Source organism: Pelecanus crispus, chromosome 3 (assembly GCF_030463565.1).
Source record: "Pelecanus crispus isolate bPelCri1 chromosome 3, bPelCri1.pri, whole genome shotgun sequence".
NCBI classification, from domain to species: Eukaryota; Metazoa; Chordata; class Aves; order Pelecaniformes; family Pelecanidae; genus Pelecanus; species Pelecanus crispus.
In genome coordinates, this window is record NC_134645.1 from 85,980,692 (window position 1) to 86,002,759 (window position 22,068).

Here is a 22,068-nt window from a genome sequence, read left to right on the forward strand (position 1 = left end):
AGGGCCGGGCCGGGCCGGGCCGGCGCAGGGCAGGTGGGGGGCTCGGCGGTGCGGCGGGGGATGCGGGGCCCGGGCGCAGCATGCTGTGGGGGGTGGGCCTGGCGGCGCCCCGCTCCTGCGTGGCGGACCTGAGCCGCAACCGCAGCCTGTCGCTGGGCTGGTGCGGGGGGCCCGAGGAGCCGCCGCCCGCCCTCTATGGGGGCGAGATCGTCGCCTTCCCGCTGGCGGGCGGGGGCGCGGGCGGCACCATGGCGGCGCTGGGCTCCGACTCCTGGTGGAAGAAGACGCTGTACCTGACGGGCGGCGCCTTGCTGGCCGCCGCCGCCTACCTGCTCCACGAGCTGCTGGCCATACGGTGAGGCTGCGGGGCGCCCGGCGGCGGCGGCGAGAAGGGGAGCGGCGGGGGCCGGCGGCGAGAAGGGGAGCGGCGGGGGGCGGCGGCGGCGAGAAGGGGAGCGGCGGGGGGCGGCGGGGCCGGGCGCTGCCCGCGGAGGAGCCGCGGTGGAGGCGAAGGGCGCGCTCAGCGCGGGGCTGAGGCGGCGCTTACCTGAGGGGAGAGGGCGTCGAGGCCCTGTGGGTTGGCTTCACCGTGGTTTTGCCGCTTACCCCCCCCCCCCCCCCCCTTTTTTTTTTCTGAAGAGGTGGCCTGCGCTCGCCTCCACAGGTGGCCCAGGGCGGCCGGCGCGGCGCGGCGCGGGGCTCTGCCTGCCCTCGGCCGCCTCTGGCGCAGGGCGGGCCGAGCCTGAGCGCTTCTCCCTGCCTCTGGATCCCATGGATCAAAACCCTGCGGTAGTCCATTAAGGGAGGATGTGCGTGTTGCCTCGGCCAGGATTTCTCCTTTTTGTATTTAACGTACCATAACGTATCATACGCCTGTTTGGGGTTTGGTTGGTGGTTTTTGGTTTTTTTTTTTTTTTAAATTCTATTTCGTTTTTGATAGGAAAGAGCAAGAGCTTGATTCGAAGGATGCCATCATACTGCATCAGTTTTCAAGGCCTACCAATGGTGTTCCAAGTTTATCTCCCTTCTGTCTGAAAATGGAAACTTACTTGAGGATGGCTGATTTACCCTACCAGGTACATTGTGCAGTTTTCCTTTGCGTTGCAGCTCGCTGTAATTTCATGAAATGCCAAACAGGCGTTCCCCTCTCCCATCCTCCCCCCAATCTGTCTCACCCAGGGGGATGTAAACGTACACCTACAACTAGGTGGGTAGACTGACACTTTTATATCTCCAGTTAAATTTGGTGTATAACCTTTAAAGACACAACTTCAATAATGTTGGTCCGGAATAGCTCTAGATTTAACTGGCAAAGCTAAATGAACGTTAGAAGCTAACTTGGCTGGAAATGCTGAAGTGGGAGCATAGTCTGGAGTTTATATAATGCTAAATAACACCCCAAAACTAAAGCGTAACATTATTTTGTCTTGGAATTTCACCATGCTAAAGAGATTAAGATTAGGCTGCTGCAGCTTTTTGTTTTCCTGGAGGGTTTCTCTCTGGAGCTCTCCTGGGAAGAAGTGCTTGCCTTTTGCTTCACCTCCCATCGCTGCTGCTTTTCCTCCAGTGAAGGGAGACAGGATTGCTTTTACAGGTCATGAATACTGCTTCTTAATTGTGGCTGGGTGCATTCTGTGCCATCTTCCTGCAGGCAGCGAAGCCCGAGCTCCTGCGGTGAATGAAACCTGGGAGAGCAGAAATTTGAATCGAGCAGTCCCACCTGTTAGCGTCAAGGTTTAGTTGTGATGCCGCGAGTCTGGCACGTGTCTTCTTGTGGTGTTGCAGGCTGTACATTGTGCAAGCTCTTTGAAACATGGGACAGGTTTCTGTTTGTGTAAAGCATTGAGTGCATTTAAGATGACACAACAGTGGGTGATAAATATAGTGAGGATCTTAGGTAGATCTTTCCCCCCCCCAAGTGCTGTAAATTTGGCATCTTTGCCTCAAAGAGGCTGAGCTGTGGGTAAGTTGCACGCTCGCCCCACATGGGTTCAAGTCGCTTTTTACTGCTGCATGCCAAAGTGTTAGGAAGAATGTTTCGTTTATGTCCAGTGTTGTACAGAGGAAAAACCGCCATGTTACAACTTCTTGGTTTTTTTTACACATTTGTGGTTGATATTCATTCAGCTTCATATGTGATTAAACTCCTTTACATCGGAAGTGAAAGAAAACCTAATTAGTACATTTTGCGTAAGTCTTTAAAAGCCCGAGTTTAATGTTCATTATCTTGAGATTTAATGGTACTTGAATCAGATACTTCAGAGCATTAAAGAGGGAGATTTCCATCTCATGGGATGTATTTTCCTCATTTAGGTTTACAGAACCTGCAAGATACTGAAGTTTGAACATATCATTGGAGCAGGAGCACTTAGTGCACATTGCTTCTCCACCCAGGGTAGTTTGGGTAGAAATTGCATGTTTGAAGGGAAAACAAGTATTTTGGTGAGATCTGTTTTCTTTGTAATGGCAGTTGATGCATTTCAGAGGTTTGCAATAATCCAAGTTGCTCTGGTAGAGAGTAGTTCAAGAAAGCTGCAGTATAAAAGATGGTTGTGACAGGATATGGTCACTTCTAAAAGATAACGCTGCACATTTGTGTGATTCAGGGTGGAGTTGTTTAGACAGCTAATGCTGGGTAGAAACGAGTCACCCAGCTTTTTGGAGAGAGAGGGATTTCCAGAGGGTTATTCTCCCCTCTTTATTTTCTGTACTGAAGGTCACCATTGCTTTTTGGTGTTGCATCTCTATCCCTGCTCGTTAGCTGTGAGCACACTAAGCTGGCATAGGTCAGCGGGACCACCAAAAGCAACAGTCCTACCTTCAGCAGCTCCCTCTTGTCCCTTCCTGCACTGTGGCAGATCAGGCTGGGCCAGAGCTGGCCTAGCTGGAGCCATGAAGGTTTAGTTTATTTGGTTTTAGCCCAGCTCAGTTGCCCACATGCTCCATGTGCCACGCTGCAGGAGTAGAAATGGGTCTCGTGGGTGCTGGGTTGCTGCTTTTAGCCATGCCGGCTTGCACGGCTTAAAGGTGTCTGTGGAGTTACCAGTGCTATGTAGGGTTTTAGAGGTAAGTTTGATGGAGCTAAGCTTACGAGCCTAGGACACAGCTTTTCTTCTGGAAGAGGCAGATTCTGTTTCTGTCCTTGTGTTAAGAGTATGGTGCTACATTTGGCTCTGATGGATGGAGGGAGGTACAGATGCTGCCCTGGGATTGAGTGTTAGGGGAGCAGGAGGTAGCGGGAGGAGGGCCAGGACGCAGCATCGTTCTCAGCTGGAGTTACGAAGTTTCTTATACTTGGACTACCTGGAGACTTTCACTTTGTTCCCTTCTGGCTGTGTTAGCTGTAGGATGCTGTAGGTGACAGAGACATCCGACGGTCCCCCCCAGCAGGCAGCGGGGTGGGTGTGTAGGGGGGTAATGGCTGGACGTAGGAGGAAACACCTCCCTTCCCGGTGCGCTGGCGGGGGCCGTGATGGAGAAGCGATGGCACTCTGGGTGGTGGCTGGTGCTGGGGCTTGCCTCTGGAGACTTCCCGTGGTCATCACCTTCCTGGGAAGGGTCTGCTTCGAAGGGAGGGTTGTGAAACAGGGTGAAGAAAAGGCAGAGGGGTGGTCAGGCTGCTTTTACTCTTTCGATTCCTTGTGTTTATGCTTTACTATAGTGCATCAGACGATTGAATAACGTGCTGTGTGTTACACAGTGTGCTTCAATGGCATGTGAGAAGCGGAATTGGGTGACGCATTCGTACCTTACTCTCATCTGAATTTCTCCCAACAGATGCGCTTTTGTGCTTAGGTTTTTGTGAAGCTGCCTTTCTAGGTACAAGTTCTCCATCAAAAATAATTTGGGCAGCTCAACCCCAGCTGAGCTGTCATAATACCTAGCTGGTTTTTTCAAAATGGTTGATGCTTTTCTTGATGAAGCTTGCTTTGAAAGAAGCCATTCTGGGTGCTTGTGGAGATCTTTTGGGTGTTCCTTGATTCCCTCAGGAATATGAAGAGCTGAGCATTTATGTAATCTGATAAGTAATTAGCACAGCAGAAACATACTGTTTTCATGCTAGGTCTGTGAAGATGGTAGCCTCCTTGGGAAGAGACATGAGTGAAAGTAAAAGCATAAGCAGCAGTAATTGAAAATGTGGAACCTAATTTCTTCTGGATAGTGCTATAAAATTATCCCAGAAGTGCCCTATGCCACTCTGTTTATAAATTCCTCTATAAATGAGGTTCTGGGGAGCTCTTGTTATTGTTGCTTTGCAGGCTGCATTTCAGTTAAATGTGCTATAAGGTATGAGGGGATATTTTGTTTGGTTGTTTTTGTTTTTTTTAAATAATAATACCATAGCTTTGCTCTGCTTTGCAGCTGGAACAATTTTTAAGTGGAAAACTGATAAATATTTGATGGCAATTAGTAGCAGCCATAAGGATACCGAGGTTTCAAGCCTAAAAATACCCATTTGAGAACAGTGGATACAAGAGCAGTATAACAGATTTGTTAAGAGACTAAGGTTTTCTCAGGTCATTGAAAGATGTTTCCTCTTTTTTTTGATAAACTGTGTGTAATGAAACATGAAAATCCTGAGAAGGCTTTTTTAAGCTTAGGTAAACCAACTTTCCTGCAAGAACTTTAGCTCTCATTCATGTTTGACAGCATAATATTAATGCAGTACTAACAAATTTTTACGCAATGAATTTTTATATATTACATATATGCACTTGAAGAAATGTGCGGTTGAAAAATAAGAACTTGCTTTTCTTTGCTGTGTTGCAAATGATATGGACTACAGTAATTGCAATACACGATAAACACATCTTCAAGTCTAGTAGCTTCTGCAAAACATCAGTGTTTGCGTACAAGAAGGGAAATCTCTTACTGAAAGGGCTTAACAAAGATTAAGCCAGCAATGCTCAGTGCCATATAGACACACTATGTAGTTCCAGAAAAAGCTTATGATTCTGTAATAAACTCATAATGAAAAATTACGGAAACCTATCAGTCAGTCTGAATGCTGAAAGAGCCTTTTTGGTGAAGGAAAGGTCTGGAAGGTGGAAAGATGGGGCAGTGCTTTCCTTTTGGTTTCAGGTGCTCAGCAGTTTCAGCCTTTCCCCCATGGACCAGACTAATAACCCCTACGTCACCCACATGTGCAGGTGGGGTGGATTCAGTTGCTTTATTCACCCACGCAGGGATGCAGTAGATGAGCCATTATATAACCCGGTGTCCCTACCATGCTATTTGTTTGGGCAGAAATCCCAGAAAAGGCTGCAGCCAGAAGGCATTGTTTTCCCAGCAGCATTACCCGTTTTGTCTGTTTTCATCCACAAGGGAAGAGCCTCTGGGACCGGCCGTGCATTCGTAGTGCATTGCACATCCGCGTTTTGAGCAGCAGCCAGGGTGCTGTGCTCTCAGACTGAGCTGGAGGCGCGTTGTGCTATACGCTCCTTGCTGCGAGAGGACCTTAATCCATCTTTAGTGGATTCAAGAAGGGTAAATACTTGAAACCCAAACAGGTCAGTCCAGAACTGCTAACCCTAAATCTCCAGCAATTAGGAGCTAGGTTCCAAAATGCTTAGGGTGACTGCCAGAGAGACTGAGTGCAGAGCCTTTATGGTTCGGCTTTCTGAGCTAGAGTTTTCATTCATTAAATAAGAGGATGTGAGGACGGGAATCACAAGAAAGGAAGAAAGCTCTGCCTTCAGAAGTAAAAGAGAATTTAAGTCAAATGTCTGATCATGTTTTGAAAGCCAGCAATTCCTCTCGTGTTTGTCAGATGAGACATAAATTTTCTAATCTCTGTGTTTCACCTTCTCTAACTGTAAAATGGGGAACATACATTGCTACTTCTGTGTGAGTGCTGTGCTGAGCAGATATACCAGTATTCAGCAATGCACTGGTGCTGCACTGGTGCTGGGCTGTTGGAGACCCAGTTGTAACAAGTGTGTCTGTAAATGTATGAGGCTTCTAAGTTACGAACTTGCAGAAGCATATGTAAAGGTAGATTTTCCTGCTGCCCAGTGAAAGAATAATATGCCTTTCATTATATGCTTGTGATTGTGTGTGGTTTATCCTTGGAAGTAATGCAGCTATCTGAGATAGGTAGTGAATTAATCTTTATAAAGTACTTTTAATGTGAAAGGTGCTGCTCTGCACAAGAGCCAAATTTAGGTGTCAGTCCTGTGATTAAAAACTTCGTTAGAATGACGAACCCAGTCTTCTGGGACATCTGAGCATCTCCAATCCCTTAAATAACCTGGGTACTTAAATAATATTACATCACATGGTATCCAACACAAAAGTGTATAACACCTTGCAGGACCTGGAAATAATTTTATCTGAATTGTCATATAGGGTAAAGCTGTTGCTCTGATTGAACAGCTACCACTAGTCTAGAGTATTAATTTAAAAAAAAGAAAAAAGTTTGTTGGATAATGTTGCCTTTAAAAACCCAGAAAAAATATCTTAAAAGCTTTATTCTCATTGGAACAGAACCTGAAGGGCCTCTTTTGTATGTATGTATGTTTGTTTGTTTACTTGCTTTTTTTTCTTAGAACTATTTTGATGGAAAACTTTCCCCTCAAGGGAAAATGCCTTGGATTGAATACAATCACAAGAAGGTATCTGGCACTGAGTTCATTATTGACTTTTTGGAAGAGAAACTTGGAGTGAATTTAAATAAACACCTTGGCCCGCATGAAAGAGCTGTTTCCAGAGCCGTGACAAAAATGGTGGAGGAGCACTTCTACTGGTAAGCTTGCACGCAAAGCTGGCTGCGTTCTTGTGCTGTCAGATCTGCCTGTGCTTGTGCCTGGACGTGAATGCTTATTTTCTCCTGCAGAAAGCTTGGGTACCCAATTATTAATTTCACAGCTGTCTTCACCCTAGAAAACTGCTCCTGCTTTCTGTGTATGCTAGTATGAGCCGGGGGTAATCCCCTAAATTGTCATGCTGTCTGAGCAAGGTAAGGAGTCAGGCCCTTTGCCTGCAGCTTTGCAGAAGGGAGCAGCAGTGGGCTGTTCCTCTGTCCTGTTTCATGTGACCTCCGTATAGAAACTGCCTTGTTAACAGCAAAAAATCAAGATGGCTGAATACATTTGTGGTTTGGGGGGTGCAGGGGAACAAATCCAGCATTCATAGTGAATCCAGAATATTGTGTTCTTACAGTTACTGATTTTAATTATCTGTATGTGTGATTACAATATAGGTTATTGCCTTTCCTGTAACACAGGATACTCCTGCTAATATGTATTGTTGACAACACTACCAGTTGATAGGATACAGTATTAGTCACAGTATCCTGAGAAGCCGAAGTATGTATATGAATGGAAAACATAAATATAACCTTGCTGGTACTTTATGCTTTTTACTGACACCTTTGAAAATAATACCTGTGATTCCCCCCCCCCCCACTTTACATTTCAGTCCTTTTTAAGTGCCCTTTCCAGTCTGGATTTGTAGAAGTAGCAGGTGGACATGGCATCTTGGATGCTGCATTGGCTGCCTCAGCAGGCACAAGGCTTTTTCCCAACAGTTTGCTTTCTAGCATGCATTTAAGTCCTTGCTGTACTAAGTCTTGCATTCATGCTGCACTTTTTTTTTTTTCTTCAAAACAATGTGTGATTTCAATTGAATGTATTTACCTACTTTTTCTTTCACCTTGTGATTGAAGATGAGTGGCAACATGTGTACACATAGTTCTTCAAAGAATTTTTAGTGTTTCCTGGGAACAATTTTAGCATTCAGTAGGCAGATTTAAATGATACGGTTTAGAAATGTAATCCCTGGCTTCCGAGAAGTGTGACCTTCATCAGTTACACCCATCTGCAGTGCCATAGCCTCAAAAATCTGACTCAAGTAGCCTGCAAATGTAACTTTTGTTTATTTTCCCCCCCTCAATTATTATAGCTGCCAAGGGAAGATGGGGCCTTTTAATCCTCTAATGCTCCATCTCATTGCCTTACTGTTGGTTGTTTTGCGGTCCATAGACTTAACTGCTTTAAATGTAACATTGATGACAAACTCACACGGCTGTTGCGTCTCAATTACAAATGGCGCTTTCCTCTGTGAAGCTGTTGTCTGTCCATCCAGGCTTCCTCTGAGCTGACTTGGCACTGCTGGGCGTGACGCAGGGGAGCATAGGAGATAGGTATTGCAAATTCAGGTGCTGACCCAGGGAGGTGGCATTGAAATTGGTGGACAAAGCTAGACCAAGTAAGAATAGAGATGTGCGTGCCTGGCTGTGTATCTGTGTTGCTTTTCCTGTTTAGTCACACCGTTGGGTTTCCCTAAGGCATGCGTTTTTGCTGCAGTGTAGTAAAACATCCAACTGTCAGTCTTATTGTATGTCCCTGCTGTGTGGCTGTACCAGAGGCTTGCTACATTGGTGAGGTTACACCATGCCAGTTCTCTGTACTAGGCAAAGCCTGAGCTGTGAGGCATCACAGCTGTACTGCTGTAATTCCTGGATAACAACTTTGACCATCCTGTAGTTACACTAAAATAAAATCAGGCTTTAGCTGTGTAGGACCACCTTTCTCCCTGACAGTATTGCATCTGTGGTTGTGGGATCCCTTCACATCAGTCCAAGTGAACCTGTCCACGTTCCACCAGAAGCTTAGGGTTTGTTCATGGTGTCCTCAGGTCCCACAGTGAGGAATTTGTAACAGTGATTGTCTTTCTGCAGAGTAAGGTTTATAAAATCAAGCCTCCAAAGCAGCGATATAAAATGTGATTCATACTGTTTCAGTGCCAGCAGCATGCAAAGTAGCTTAATCATAAATAAGTAATACTGTAGTACATTTATCGAACAAAGCAGCAAAGTACATCCTGTGGTGTGCTGTCTCTGGATGGAGCGCTCAGCGTCTCCTCCTGAACCATTTTACTTTTGCAGAGGTAATTGCTCGTCTTCACCAATTAGTGCCCTTACAGGTGGAAATTGCTGCTCTGGCTGGAGTTGAGAGCAATGCAGGGCCATTGTGAACCTCAGCCTCTAGACACCTTGCCTCTGTCCCAGGCTGCGACGCCTGGTAGGGATCAGGCAGAAAGACAGCAAGCATCCTGGATCCGGTGCGGACCTCTGTCATCTGCTGAAGGCTTGCCCTGGGTCACCTCCACTGCCTGCAGCCACCCGTGGGCCCTCAGAAACCGGCAGGGTGCCCACACCCACCTTCAGGATGCTTGAGTTTTTGGTGTATCTGCAACACATTTGTGGGATCGGACCTCTGTGTAAGATGGGCTGGAGGATGTCAGATTCTCACGTCCTTCTGGCACTGGCACGCTGGGCTCCGTGGCACTGCCGGCATTCAAGCCAGGCAGCTCCTGGTGCCGGGAGGGCTAGCAGTCGCTGTGAGGTGCTTTCTGGCACTTTAATCTCAGGAGAGGTATCTCAGGTTCATGACACTAATGTGCTTAGTGAGTACCTAAATCCTTGAATATGCAGCTTAACCAAACTAACCCATTAGATTGGTTTAGCTGTATTGTCAAACACAACCTTAGTGATTTGTAAGTGTTTACATACTTAACTCATTTCTTGCTTTGTCTTTCAAGAAGACCTACATGTAAACATCACATATGTGATGAGTGCTTGAAGTACAGGAAAAGCATGGTATGAGAATACAAATGAATCTGACTTTGGTCAGTATTCAGACTTGCCATGTATTAAACATAAAATATGTTTATAATATAAATATGCTTAAATACATCAAGCCAATCATAAAAGCAACGTCTCTCCTGCTATTAACAATGGTGAGGCTGGAATGCCACTGGGAGCTTAAAAGCCAGTTGCTCTGGGGCAGTGCACAGCAGGTGGGGTTTCTACAGCTGATTGTGGAGTGAATTTGTTATAATCCTTTCATATATCAAGAAATTCCACTCTGCACGGGTTCAGATAAGAAAAATAACCCCCAGTTCATATCCTTGTGAACACCTCCCCCTTGCCTTGATGTTCAGTTTGGGGATAATCAGGCAAGCAGCTGTTGATGAGTCACTTTCTCCATCTCCTCTCCTGATTTATGTATTGAGGCCAAAGCTGCTGTTACACTTAGACTTAAGATTTGCTTCACCCCTGCAGCATTGCTCTTTAATGCATTATTGTTTTATTTATACTCTTAAGATTTGCACAGATGTGCTGGCAGAAATGGGAATGTTAATGTTTCCCAAAATGCTCAGTTCAGGCCAATATTTAAAATAATTATGTCATCCTATAAATACTAACTGTAGTTTAAAATGTATAGGTGTGCTGAAGTAGGTTATGTAGACTTCCTGATTTCTGGAATTTTCTAACCTTTTGTAATGTTGATAATATTCTAGTAATGTAGTCTGAGCAGAGGGATGATGGGTGGGATTAAATGCAGAAGAGCATGTTTTGATAAGAAGCACAGATTAACGAGCCTTTGAATAGAATGATTTTAACAAAGTGCTTGTAAAACTAGTTTTAAAAGTGCTTTTAACTGTCTGAATCTGAGCCTGCTTTTTTCTTTGCTTTTGCATGCTCAGAACCATAACATTTTAGGAGTAAACTCTGTGGTTGTCTATTTAGCTGCCTTCATTGCCCATGTAAATTTGAGATTTGGGACCTGTGACAACTTTACTCATTCAAAATGACAAGCAGATGTCTAAGGGCTTGACAGTTTAGCCGAAGCAGGATTATCTAAATCCTGTGCAGTTCTGCTCTTCCTGCGTTGCTGTCCTGATCGTTAAACACTTCATCTGATCTCTGCCTCTTTCAGACCCAAAGACCTTCTGCCCCAGAGCAAGCGAGCGCTAGGGAAACGTATTTTTGCTTTAATGTATAGGCTAATTAGCTTTGTGGGAAACCTTGTTCATCCTGTCTCATGAAATTAAAGCCATCCTGGATGTGATTGATCATTCTTGGTGCAGTGCCAACTCGCTGGTGTGGTTGGAGTGAACAATAGTGATGGCAAGTCCGTAGGGCTGAGTTAGTCTTGTGCAACTGGGGTGACTTCTAAAAAATGCTGCGGCAGAGTCTCCTCTCTTCTTTTTCTGTTTTGTTTTGGCTGCTGCTTTTTGTTGTCCCTCTTTGTGGCCACACCTGTTGTCCTAAAGCAACGAAGTTGTGTTGCAGAGTTGCCCGCTGAAGCTGGTTAGGTCCATGCTGGGGAAGGACGATCTTTGCAGCGAGGCACACAGCAGTGCTCTCACAGAGCAGGCTTTTCTTAGCTTATTCAAGTAATAAATAATAACTTACAGATATAGATAGTATTTGTAATGGTTTCCCAGTGTTTGCATCAAGACCAGAGTTTTTCTTCCCATTCAGAGCTGTACCTGCATAAGGGACCTTGTCCTTTCCCAGGCCTGTGAAACATGACTACTGAAATGGTTTGCTCTGTGGAACACCCTTATGCTTTCAGTCCAGTCTTCTTTCCATCCTTCTTAAATCCTGTTTTACCTTTGTTCCTGGAGTAAGGCAGTCTCGCACCACGTCTTCTAGCCAAAATTAATACTTCTGGAGTTTCAGTAGCTGTTCACTCCTGTGCTTGCTGGCTTCACGTTCCCCCTTTTGTACTGGTGCCTCTCATGAAATCTGGCTTTGTTTCAAACTCCGCTGCGCTGAAACCAGCCCAATGACTTGAGCTGATCCATCCATTTTGAAAAACAAGGATTGTGCAGAACACCCCTGTTCAAAGAGTGGTACTGGAGCGTGTGAAATGTCAGTGGGATGCTTTTGTCATATTAATACAGTGCAAGAAGGTTGTGGAGAAGCCTGTTGAGGATAAAAGCCATCAGAAACATAGCAGGTGCATTTTTGTTCTTCACTGTTCATGCATTTGCAGCAAAACCTGCACATGCCTCGCTGTTACTGACTGAAATGAAATAATTTTGAGCAGAAAGCGTTGTCCTGCAGTGGACAATTTTTAATAGAATTAAAATGCTTTTCACTTGCTCTGTTGGGAGCATACTAAATTTGAGCTGTAAGTGGATTTTTTTTCAGCTGTTATGCCAAATACTCTCCTTTTACCTCATGTTATTAGTAATCAAGTAAAGAATCTGTGGAAACTTAGAACATTTTCATGGTGTAAATGTAGTTGTTTCCTGATGATACTGCTGAATTTAACTTCTGTTCATTACATACAGGAGTTTGATAAAAAGTACATTAAAAAAAAAAAATCACAGGACTTGTCCAGGAGATACTGCTTTGCTTTTTTTTTTTTTTCCCTTGAATTAGGCAATCCATATCAGCACTAGGTAAATTATGTGCAGTTAGAAATATGTACAATGATAAAATTGAAGTCATATTCCAAACTAATAAAATTGAGCTCTGATCATATTAGAAATGGAAACATTTGCTTATTAAGTTAATACTTAATATAATTGTGTACATGAACTTGCAAGTGTTGATATTTCAGCTTTTCGATCTAGCTTCACTAGTTCATCGTGTCTCCGTGAGCCTGTTTTCATACGATCTCAAATACGTAAATCCACTTTTACATTTTTCAGTTTGGAAATAGCTGCAAACATAATGGAATATGGGTATCAACTCTCAGTGTCTCTGAGACCCTGTTGGCTTCATATGTTTGTCATGTCTGCTTTGAGGTGTCTTTAGCCTTTTTTCCAACATCCCTTGAACTCAGTGACAGAAGTCATACGGTCTTTTTGGTTTCTTCCTAATGTCAGAAGATGCTAGCTATTAAAAAGTTAGTATTTCTTTTTTAATAAGTTTCTTGAGTAGCGACAGCAACAAATAATTATTTTGTTTGCCTCCAAAAATTCATGTAGGAAACAAAAATTGCAGCTGGTAAGACAAATTTTTATAAAAAGACCTTTCAAAATAATATATTTGCCATTCAAGAAAGCTGAAACACAGCCCAAAATACAACAGAGTCCTTTAGAAATGTCTCTCATAATATCAACATTCTGAAGAGAGGAAAGAATACAGAAGAAAACTAACCCAATAAGCACCACCCCTTCATTTAAAAAAATTTATTTTTAAAAGATTGTGTCGTCATTAGTTTCCGAGGAGAGCAGAGATCTTCTGAAAAATGACTGCTACGATATTTATGTTGGGGCAAAGTTACTGCTTGACTAAGTTTCAGCAGTATAGAAAGCAAGGAGAACAGGTTGGTGGGAAAGATTGGTTTCTTTGTGGGCTGTTTTGTTTTCCCCAGGTCTGTGCAGTCAATCATCTTTAGCTGATAAATCAATTTGGCACTTTCGGCACTGCATTTTGTTACGCAAGTTTAGCAGAATTCTGCAGCTTTTATTTTTCAATGTGAATCTCATTTTCTCTTGGAGTGAGTCATGATTTACTGAAAGAACAAGCACTGGGCAGTTTGTGTAAGTATTGCAAAGTCAGTTGTCTGCTGTCACTCTCTGAATTGCATCAGCGTCTGTTCTTTACTGGAAACTACCTCTCCATCAGGGCAGTGAACATTCAGCATTAAGAAAGCTCGCTGCCTAGCCTTTGTGCGAGCCTTTGCAGGGTGGTGACAGGCTGTCTGGGTATTGCACCGCTATAACTTATTTTTGCATCCTTCTAGGACTTTAGCTTATTGCCAATGGGTGGAAAATCTTCACGAGACGCAAAAGATGGTTTCACTTTTTGGCCCCTTCAGTGACTTGCTGAAGTGGATCCTGTGCCATCTGACCAAAGGGATTGTGAAGCGTGAAATGTATGGCCATGGCATTGGCCGCTTCTCGGAGGAGGAGATGTACACGCTGATGGAGAAGGACATGCGGACGCTAGCAGGCCTCCTGGGTAACGTACAGCGAGTTAATGCGCGTTATGTTTGTTCACAGCCCACTGTCCACAGGATGAAATTGACTGTGAGTACTTCCTGGCAGCTTGATCACGTACTCAAATAATCTCATTTTGCCAGTAGGTAGAGTCTGCACTGCTGCTGTGTCATTCAGTGTCATCCTTACTCTGGCAGGGTCAGTGTTTCTTTCCCCACTGTTTGCTACCAAATTGTGTCTCTAGATGGGTAAGCAGCTTTCTCCTCTGAGCACTGGGTACGTGTATCTAGAGGAGCAGAACGTGGCCTGTGTTTTTGGAAGAGCATTTTGCTATGTGAATTTAGGAAAACGCAGTGTTTAATTTTGTAAGTGAAACCTCTTCTTTATATTTTGGCGGGGCGTGTGTCTCATTTTTTCTTCATGGGACTCATGGCTGTTTGATAGATCGTTATGAGGCTGCCATTTGAAAACCCTTTGCAGATGTTACTTTGATGAGCTGGACTTCATTGTATTTGGTTGGTGTTAGCAGCTGTATTCAAAGCTGCTAGTAGGAGATGGATCTGTCTTGTCAAAATAGGTGGGTTTAGGCTTCTTGGTTGTCATGGGTGGATGTTGTAGGGTTAGTCTTAAGGTTGACCTCACTTAGCTCGCCACATGAGGCTCATTTCTGTTGCATAGCTCAGGCTGAAATCTGCACGGGAGCTGTCTACACCGTGCTTCTTGCCTTGGAGTCTGCTTAGAGCTAACTGTATTGTGCTTCTGTGTAAAACTTGCGTTTTGAGGAATTGGTTTGGGGTGGACTGTCACTTCCCTTGAGCTTATGTCTCTCTTGCACAAGGAACCAAGAGAGATGGTACTTGTGTGGCTGCTTTGTTCCCTGTTACTCCTTTAAAGAGGTGGCTGAGTGGAGGGCAGGAGGGATGCCTCCCTGCCCTGCGCTCTGGAGGCAGGACGTATTGCACGTGCTCTAAATAGGTAAGTGTGGAGTGGATGGAGGGAGCAAGGTGAGGAGAGCCCAGCAAAAGGCAGAAACTGAGTGCTTGCTGAGAAAGGGAAGGAAGAGAGATGCTTCTGGACTTCCAAGGTGTTTTGGAAAGGAAGATATTTGTAGAGGACCTAGATGGGGCTGTGTAGAGTTTTCTGTAACTTTCTTTTGTGAAACAGACCTGCTGAGTTGCTGGATTGGGAGCAAGGTGGAAAAAAGATGTGTGATGCATGGGCACAGTGGGCAAGGGGGAGATTTGTTGACAGTTCCTCTCCTGTCAATGCTTTCTCGTGCTGCATTTTGTTTGTTAACAAAAAAAGTTACCTATTTTAGTGCCTCTTCAAAGAAAACCTGGATTTGGAGCTTAAGAGGTCCCTTTTCTTTCTGAGGGAGGGAGCAGCTCATTTTAGAAGAGGTCCGGGCACATCCGCTGCAGAAATGTGGCCAGCTCAGGGTGCCCTCAACTGTGGGACTGCTGTTGCCGTAGCTTTGTGGTTGGCACTGTCTGGCTCCATGTATGTTGCAGAGAGGAATAGGGTTTTGATGGGAGCTGGAGTAAGTTCAACCTATGACTTGGGAGCTCAGCAGAGCCTCCTGGTTCTGGCTAGACGATGGTGGCAGGCTGAACAGAGCAGCAGTGGGTGTGTCTATGCTGAAGTCATCCCTGTCTGCCAAGAGTAGACGTAGCCTTCAAGAGAAAACTGAAACATGTTCCTGAGTACCTGTAAAAGTCTCTTGGTTTGCTTATTTGAAGGCTGCATCCTTCTGTCTCTGGAGTCTATACTGACACTCAGATTTGTATAAATCATCTAGACAGATATCTGTGAATCAGACTGCTCGGTTGCTGTCTTGAGGCCTCTGTCTTTTTTTCTGGCTGAAGTGTGTCTTTCTGAAAGGCATCCAGTTTTAATTATGAGATTTCAGCAGGTGGAGGTGCTACCACTTTTCATTAGTACTTGGTGGCAGATGTTAATCACCATCAAAATCTGTTCAGAATCTGACCTGTTTCAAATTGGAGTTTGTCCGATTCTGGCCTGCAGGCAAATGCTCCTCCTAGTTCTTCCTCCCTCCCTGGGTGGCCTGGGTCATCTCCATGTGAAGGTAAATGCTATAATCAAACAGTCTCTTCCTTTTGTTTTTGGTGGGAGAAATCACTGGAAATCCTCAAGGATAAGGTATTTTCTTCACTGTATGTTTTTTTTTTTTTTTTTAAATTGTATGATACATATGTTATCAGCAGGCATTTTATTTTTACTTCCAGATTATTGATGAGAATGTTGTGCCTTGTGTACTTCAAAAAGCCTTGATGGGCATCTGCTGTATTCCTGTTATTTTTACTACATTACCAGCTGAATACTGTGCATTTTTTTCATCTTCCCCTCTGAAACGGATGTCATATTAGTCAGTGACGTTTCGTGAATCATTACATTTGCCCTTTTGATTGTTGGTGCATCTGTCTACTTTTCTACAATTACCTTGATTTTTCGTTAACACCAGCATGCTCAGGTTTTCTCCAGCCAGCTGTTTATGGTTGGGTCTAGTAACTGTGGCCTCCAGGTAGTATCCTGGGATGGAGATAGGAGGTGGGATGAGGACTTCCAGCCTGACTTGGAGACACTCCTGTTTCACAGGGGTGAAGGTGGTCAGTCAGCCTATTGCCTGCACAAATATCTTTGTGAGATTCGCCTCCGTGTGTATGTGCCAATGTATTTTCACAGAAGAGGAAGCAGTTGGGATTTTGGCTGTTAATTAGAGGGCAATCTTAAGAGCTTAAAAAGGATGCCTATCATGCAGAATAGCTGCACATACCAAACTGTAATTGTCAGTCATCAGGCATATCAGATTAATTTAATGCTCCCCATCTTTTATCAGAGACCATTCATGTGGGAACAAGAATAACTCTTAAATTCCAAGAGCTACTTGCAGAGAATGATAACTTGGCAGCTGCCAGGTCTTGTGACATTCATTTTGATGTTCCCAGTCATATCTTGGGTGCTTTTTTTCTTTCTTTATCATTTCTGAGAATCATTTTTCCTTCTCCCATGTACCCATTTCCCTAACAGACTCCTTCAGATCTTTTATGAACACGGAAACTGGAACTAATCCTCCTCTGATGGATCAGCCTATCCCGTTGATGTCATCTTGCTCTCTGTCCTGCAGTCTTTTAACCACAAATGTAATTTCCTTGTGTTGTAGTTACCTACTGCCTGGTAGTAGTGTAAGGAAGTGGGGGGAACTGGGCATATGAACTAGCAATAGATAAAAATATGCATTTTGGTAATTATTTAAAAGATGCAAGTGAGTGAGCAGTGCCCATAAATCTGTTGGTGCCGTGTCGGCTGTCTGCCTGCCTCAGGCTTTTGGGTAGATGGGGATTTTGAGCAGGGAGTTGCAGGGCAGCAGCTGCCTGAACTGGCTTTTGAAAAGCATTTGATGTTTTGTGGAGGGCAGGGGTGCTCAGAGCTGAAACACAGAGGTGGGACTAACCTGAATGTGAGCCTCTAATGCTAGTTGACATGCCCTGCAGCAGCCAGCGTGGGCTATATGTGCTGCTGTGGAAGGGTGCAGGTCTCCTGCCAGCCCTGTGTTTCATAGATCTGTGTCTTGCTGGGGTTTCTTGGCCCAGTGCTGAAGTAGCTACTTTTTAATCCTCTGGTGTGTGCATTTGTAAACAGGGGAGCTGTGCGCTCTCAAATCCCCAGGCAGTACAAATTTGATCCAAGTCCAGTGTGACCAGGTGATTGCATTTCTGTTGGATTTGCCAGGGGATGCAGCGAGGTGTTTGAGATGCTTAGCACTACAACAGTCTCAATATGACAGGCGCTGTGTGGTCTGGCATAAAACTAGACACTGAGAGATGGTATCTGGTCTGTCAGAAAGTCTTCTGGAAAATTGTTGCACTGGAAGTTTTGGGAATGGATTGGAACTGGTAGAAGGAAGTGTGCATGGAGGCTGTGTTATATGGTGCGGGGATGACCTAAAACCAGATTTACAGTTTTATGGAACCATAGCTCTATTTCCTCCTCTTCCCCTTTGTTTCCACCCACCTGAAGGTGCAGGTGTTGTGCCTGGGGAGCCACTCTCTTTGCAAAAGAGTGGGATGGTTCAGCCCTTGCTCAGTGCCTGCCTTAGTTGTAGCAAGATGGAAATGGCAGTATTACTTCCCAGCACAACAGCGTTATGGTTTGAGTCTCAGGCAGAGTTGTATGGTGCTCAATTCCTAGTGTTGGCATGTAACTGTGGTTTGGGGAATAATTTCTGAGCTGTGTGTAAGATTGATGAATGCTAGGTGTCACATAAATACTGAAAAGACACAGTGCTTAGTAGTTTTCAAACAATAGATTGATGCAGCTGTGAAAGAGCTGGGGAGAGTTAACTCCGTGTTAAAATTGCATCTGACAGGCTAGAGGAGGTTATTGTTACTGGTTATTCCTGAGCGCTGCTTTGCTACGCTATAGTACAGGGGGATGACAGCATTTGTTGTACAGTAGTCTGGAATTTGATGCATTTTACTGCTGGGCAGTTTTTTCTAAACTCACTCAATAACTCTAACATTTAATAACCTGCTGAATTAGTGGCAACTTATATTGGGCAGGGGAAGAATGTCCTGGGGAGATGGGATAACTGGATTTGGAGATTTCAATTATGTACCACATTTCACAGAGTTTATAGCACTTTGGGCCAAGGCAGGGACAGTGCAACCATCTAACCTGACCTCTGCAGTACCACACGTTTCACCTGCGTGCCCTGTGTGTGGTCTTTGCTCCAGGTCTTGTTTCCTCATCACAGGCACAAGTTCATACTGGATGTTTCTTTGCAAACAGTGGCTTTGAAACGTGATTTTCTTCCCTATCTTAGGTAGTTATCCATCTGTTTGTGCTGTGGTGGCCATGTAGGACCATCATGGCATTGGGGTGCCCAGAGAGGTAAGCAGAATAGCGGTGTGGAGCAGACATGTCCCTCCTCTGGCCCAAGCCAGTCCCAAGCAGCTGCTCTTTCACTTGCCTGCCTCTGTGCCTGACATGCCTCTGTTTGGTCCCTGCCAGGTAGAAACCAGTGTTTTGGGGGTGGGGGCACTGCACTGGTGGTGTGCGAGAAGAACTGTTCAGTCCTGCGTGTGGCTGTGTCCTCCTGGAGATGCAGCTCATTTCTGAGCAGTCGCTGCCAGTCTGACTGGTGCATCGGTTGCAGCCTGAACAGATGGTTGGGAGAGGAAAGCTCTGGGTACGACTTTATTTTTTCATGCAATCAGATGAGTAACCTGAAACTGGATCAGCACGCACAAGAGATACAGGGTGACCAGCCTCTTTCAGCAGGTGCATTCATGATTTCGAACCATGGTTGAATGATTTTGGGAGGAGGGTTGAATGATTTGGGATTTTGGGAGAAAATCGTGCTTTTGGGCACCTGCTGGCTGCAGAGAAGATTTTAAATGCAGCACAGCTAGTGCAGTGCGTATGCGCTGCCAGCTGTGACGAGTGGAGATTACTTGGCCAGTGGTGGCTCTCTAATTGGCCTAGTTATAGAAGTGGTGAGCACAGGGGAAGCTGCAGTAATGGCTTTCACCTGCTGAACCCTAGCAACAGCTTTTGAACCATATTCAACATTGAATCCCTGTCTTTGAACCAGTGAACCTTTTCAGCTAAATGATTTCAGTAAAAAAAAATACGCTAAAGTTGTAACCAGGGAATTTTTTTCTTTTTTTTTTTTTAACTGGGGAGAAGTGACATTCAATTGAGAAATCTTTGCTGTTGTATTTACAGGTGACAAGAAGTACATTATGGGACCAAACGTTTCCACTGTTGATGCCACTGTCTTTGGGCATCTGGCACAGGCAATGTGGACACTACCAGGGACTCGACCAGAGAGACTAATCAAAGGTAAGAAAGCTTAAGTGATCGCTGATGAAGAACTCTTGGTGGCATTTGCCGTGTTTAAACTTGGAGCACCTTGTAAGGACATTTGAAGACTGCAGCAGCACTTCAGCTGCATCGCAGGCTGTTCTTGCCTTTGATACAGCATTTGTATCCTGTAATGTTGTTTTCTCTTAAAATTCTTGTTTTCTACTTGATGTTTCTATAATTGTTTCTATTCCTGTACTTGATCTTTTCCCTGTTTAACATAGCAAAGACTGAATGCCTCTAAGGAATGAATGCTGGGTAAAATATGAGAAGACAGAAGGCATAGTGCTGTGTTTTGGATTTAGTATGAGAATAATGTTGATAACACACTGATGTTTTAGTTGTTGCTAAGTACTGCTTACACTAGTCAAGGACTTTTCAGCTTCCCATGCTCTGCCAGGTGCACAAGAAACTGGGAGGGGGCACAGCCAGGATAGTTGATCCAAACTGGACAAAGAGGTATTCCATACCGTATGATGTCATGCTCAGTATATAAGCTGCGTGGAGTTGGCCAGGGGGCAGCAATTGCTGCTCGGGAACTGTCTGGGTATCGGTCGGCGGGTGGTGAGCAGTTGCATTGTGCATCACTTGCTTTGCATATTATTATTACTATAATTATTATATTGTTATAATTATTATTACTATTATACTTTATTTCAAATATTAAACTGTTCTTATCTCAACCCAGGAGATAAGAACTTACTCCTCCAATTCTCTCCCCCATCCCAGTGGGGCAGGGGGAGTGAGTGCCTGCGTGGTGCTCAGTTGCTGGCTGGGGTTAAACCATGACAATTGGAAACCAACGTACCCCTCCCCTCCACACTTCTTTTTTTTTTTTGTTTTGTTTTGTTTTGTTTTTTGTTGGGTGGTATAGGCATCTGAAAGTACCTTTGCATCCCTTTTTCATACTCTGGTTTTATTCTGAAAATGGGAAGAGCTAAGGAGGAAGAGGGTGTGGAATAGGTGTAAAAGGAATGAATCGTACCTGTAGATCTACTCTGTGCAAGAGAGAGCTACTAAAGCAACAGTTAGGGGGCATAGACTTGCTGATTGTTAAAACTTTGAGGAAGAAAAATACTTGAGATAAGGACATAAGTATTGCCTATACAGTTCTTCCCCTTGATGTCTTGGGAATCATGGATAAAATTCTGAATGGTCCATGGCTTTCAAGAAGGAATAGTATGTTTGAACTAATCTGTCTCTAACAAAAATAAGTAGATGCAAATACCCAAGCAGTATGGATGATTCTCTGTATCCATCCACCAACGCATGCTATTGTGAGTGCAGGTTTCACATATACATTCCCTTTAATATGCTATTATTTCTTTGTTCTTTGAAGTTTTTTGTAATTTCTTCTCTAAGCACACTCTAAGCATACATGTATGTATAAACATAAGGCATAAGGTACTAAACCTAGGACATTAGGGGTGAGCCAGTGACCATAAAGAAACTTCAAAATGTGAATTTATCTTGCAGACAACACTGCCATCTGGTGGCAGAAAACCGAAATTAACTGTATTTTAATAAACGAGTGTATTGTGTGTATATAGGATCAAATTCTGTCTTCAGAAAGCAGGTTTCTGCAAAATAAGCAAGAATTTTACTATGAAAAACTTAGAGTATTAGTATCTTGTCTTGATTTATTTCTGTAGAGGTTGAATTTGGGATAGTTATTTTGCTACATGCATTTATGTTCATTCCAGTGTAATCCTTCTTGTTGTATGTTGGTTATTAATATGTGTTTTAAGTTACATGAAAGTTACAAACAGAGCTACTAAGAGGATTAATGGGATCTTGGAATTTTGAAAGCTCTTTGGAAAGAATCTGCACAATTTGTTTCCAAACAGTGCTAATGAGTTTCTGCATCAGCAGGTGAGTTAGAGCATTATTGACTGGATGTATTTACTGGAGTCTGTTGTGCTGTGTTTCAGGTGAACTGATTAACCTTGCTATGTATTGTGAAAGAATAAGGAGGAAATTTTGGCCAGAATGGCACCATGATGATGATAACACTCTGTATGAATCTGAGGAAAGCAGCGAAGCAAGCAAGACTTACTCCCCTTTGCAGGACTTCAGTTTTTATTCAAGGACAGAAACATTTGATGAGGAAGGGAACAGTATTTCTCAAACCCCTGACACAGATTACACTGGACACTCCCTCTTTGATTCGGATGTGGACATGGATGACTACAGAGATCATGAACAATGCAAGTGATGCGTACAAGCATCTCCCATTTTGCAGACAAGCTGTTTCTTGGGATCAGTCAGATTTATTTTATCCTCCAGGTCAGGAAGAGGTTTATACCACTGTGGAAGAGACCATTGTGCTTGACTTAGCTGTCACACGCTACCTGGACTATTTCAACCTTATTTCATTTTTGTGTAACTGTTCAGGTGGAGCCAAGGCAAACAGTTACTTAAAACACATGTGGGCAAACTGGAGGTCCAGAGGGCAAAAAGACCTTTCAATCTACATTTTTGTTTGCATTCAAA

General features: G+C 44.1%; 1 protein-coding gene across 1 annotated transcript; it reads left to right on the forward strand.

Moving 5' to 3' along the window:
- Positions 1-80: 80 nt before the first annotated feature.
- FAXC (failed axon connections homolog, metaxin like GST domain containing) lies at positions 81-21,790 on the forward strand. Its single transcript, XM_075708303.1, has 6 exons — positions 81-355; positions 941-1,076; positions 6,549-6,745; positions 13,494-13,711; positions 19,438-19,554; positions 21,507-21,790. Exons 1-6 carry the CDS (start codon positions 81-83, stop codon positions 21,788-21,790), a joined length of 1,227 nt encoding a protein of 408 aa, XP_075564418.1.
- Positions 21,791-22,068: the final 278 nt, after the last annotated feature.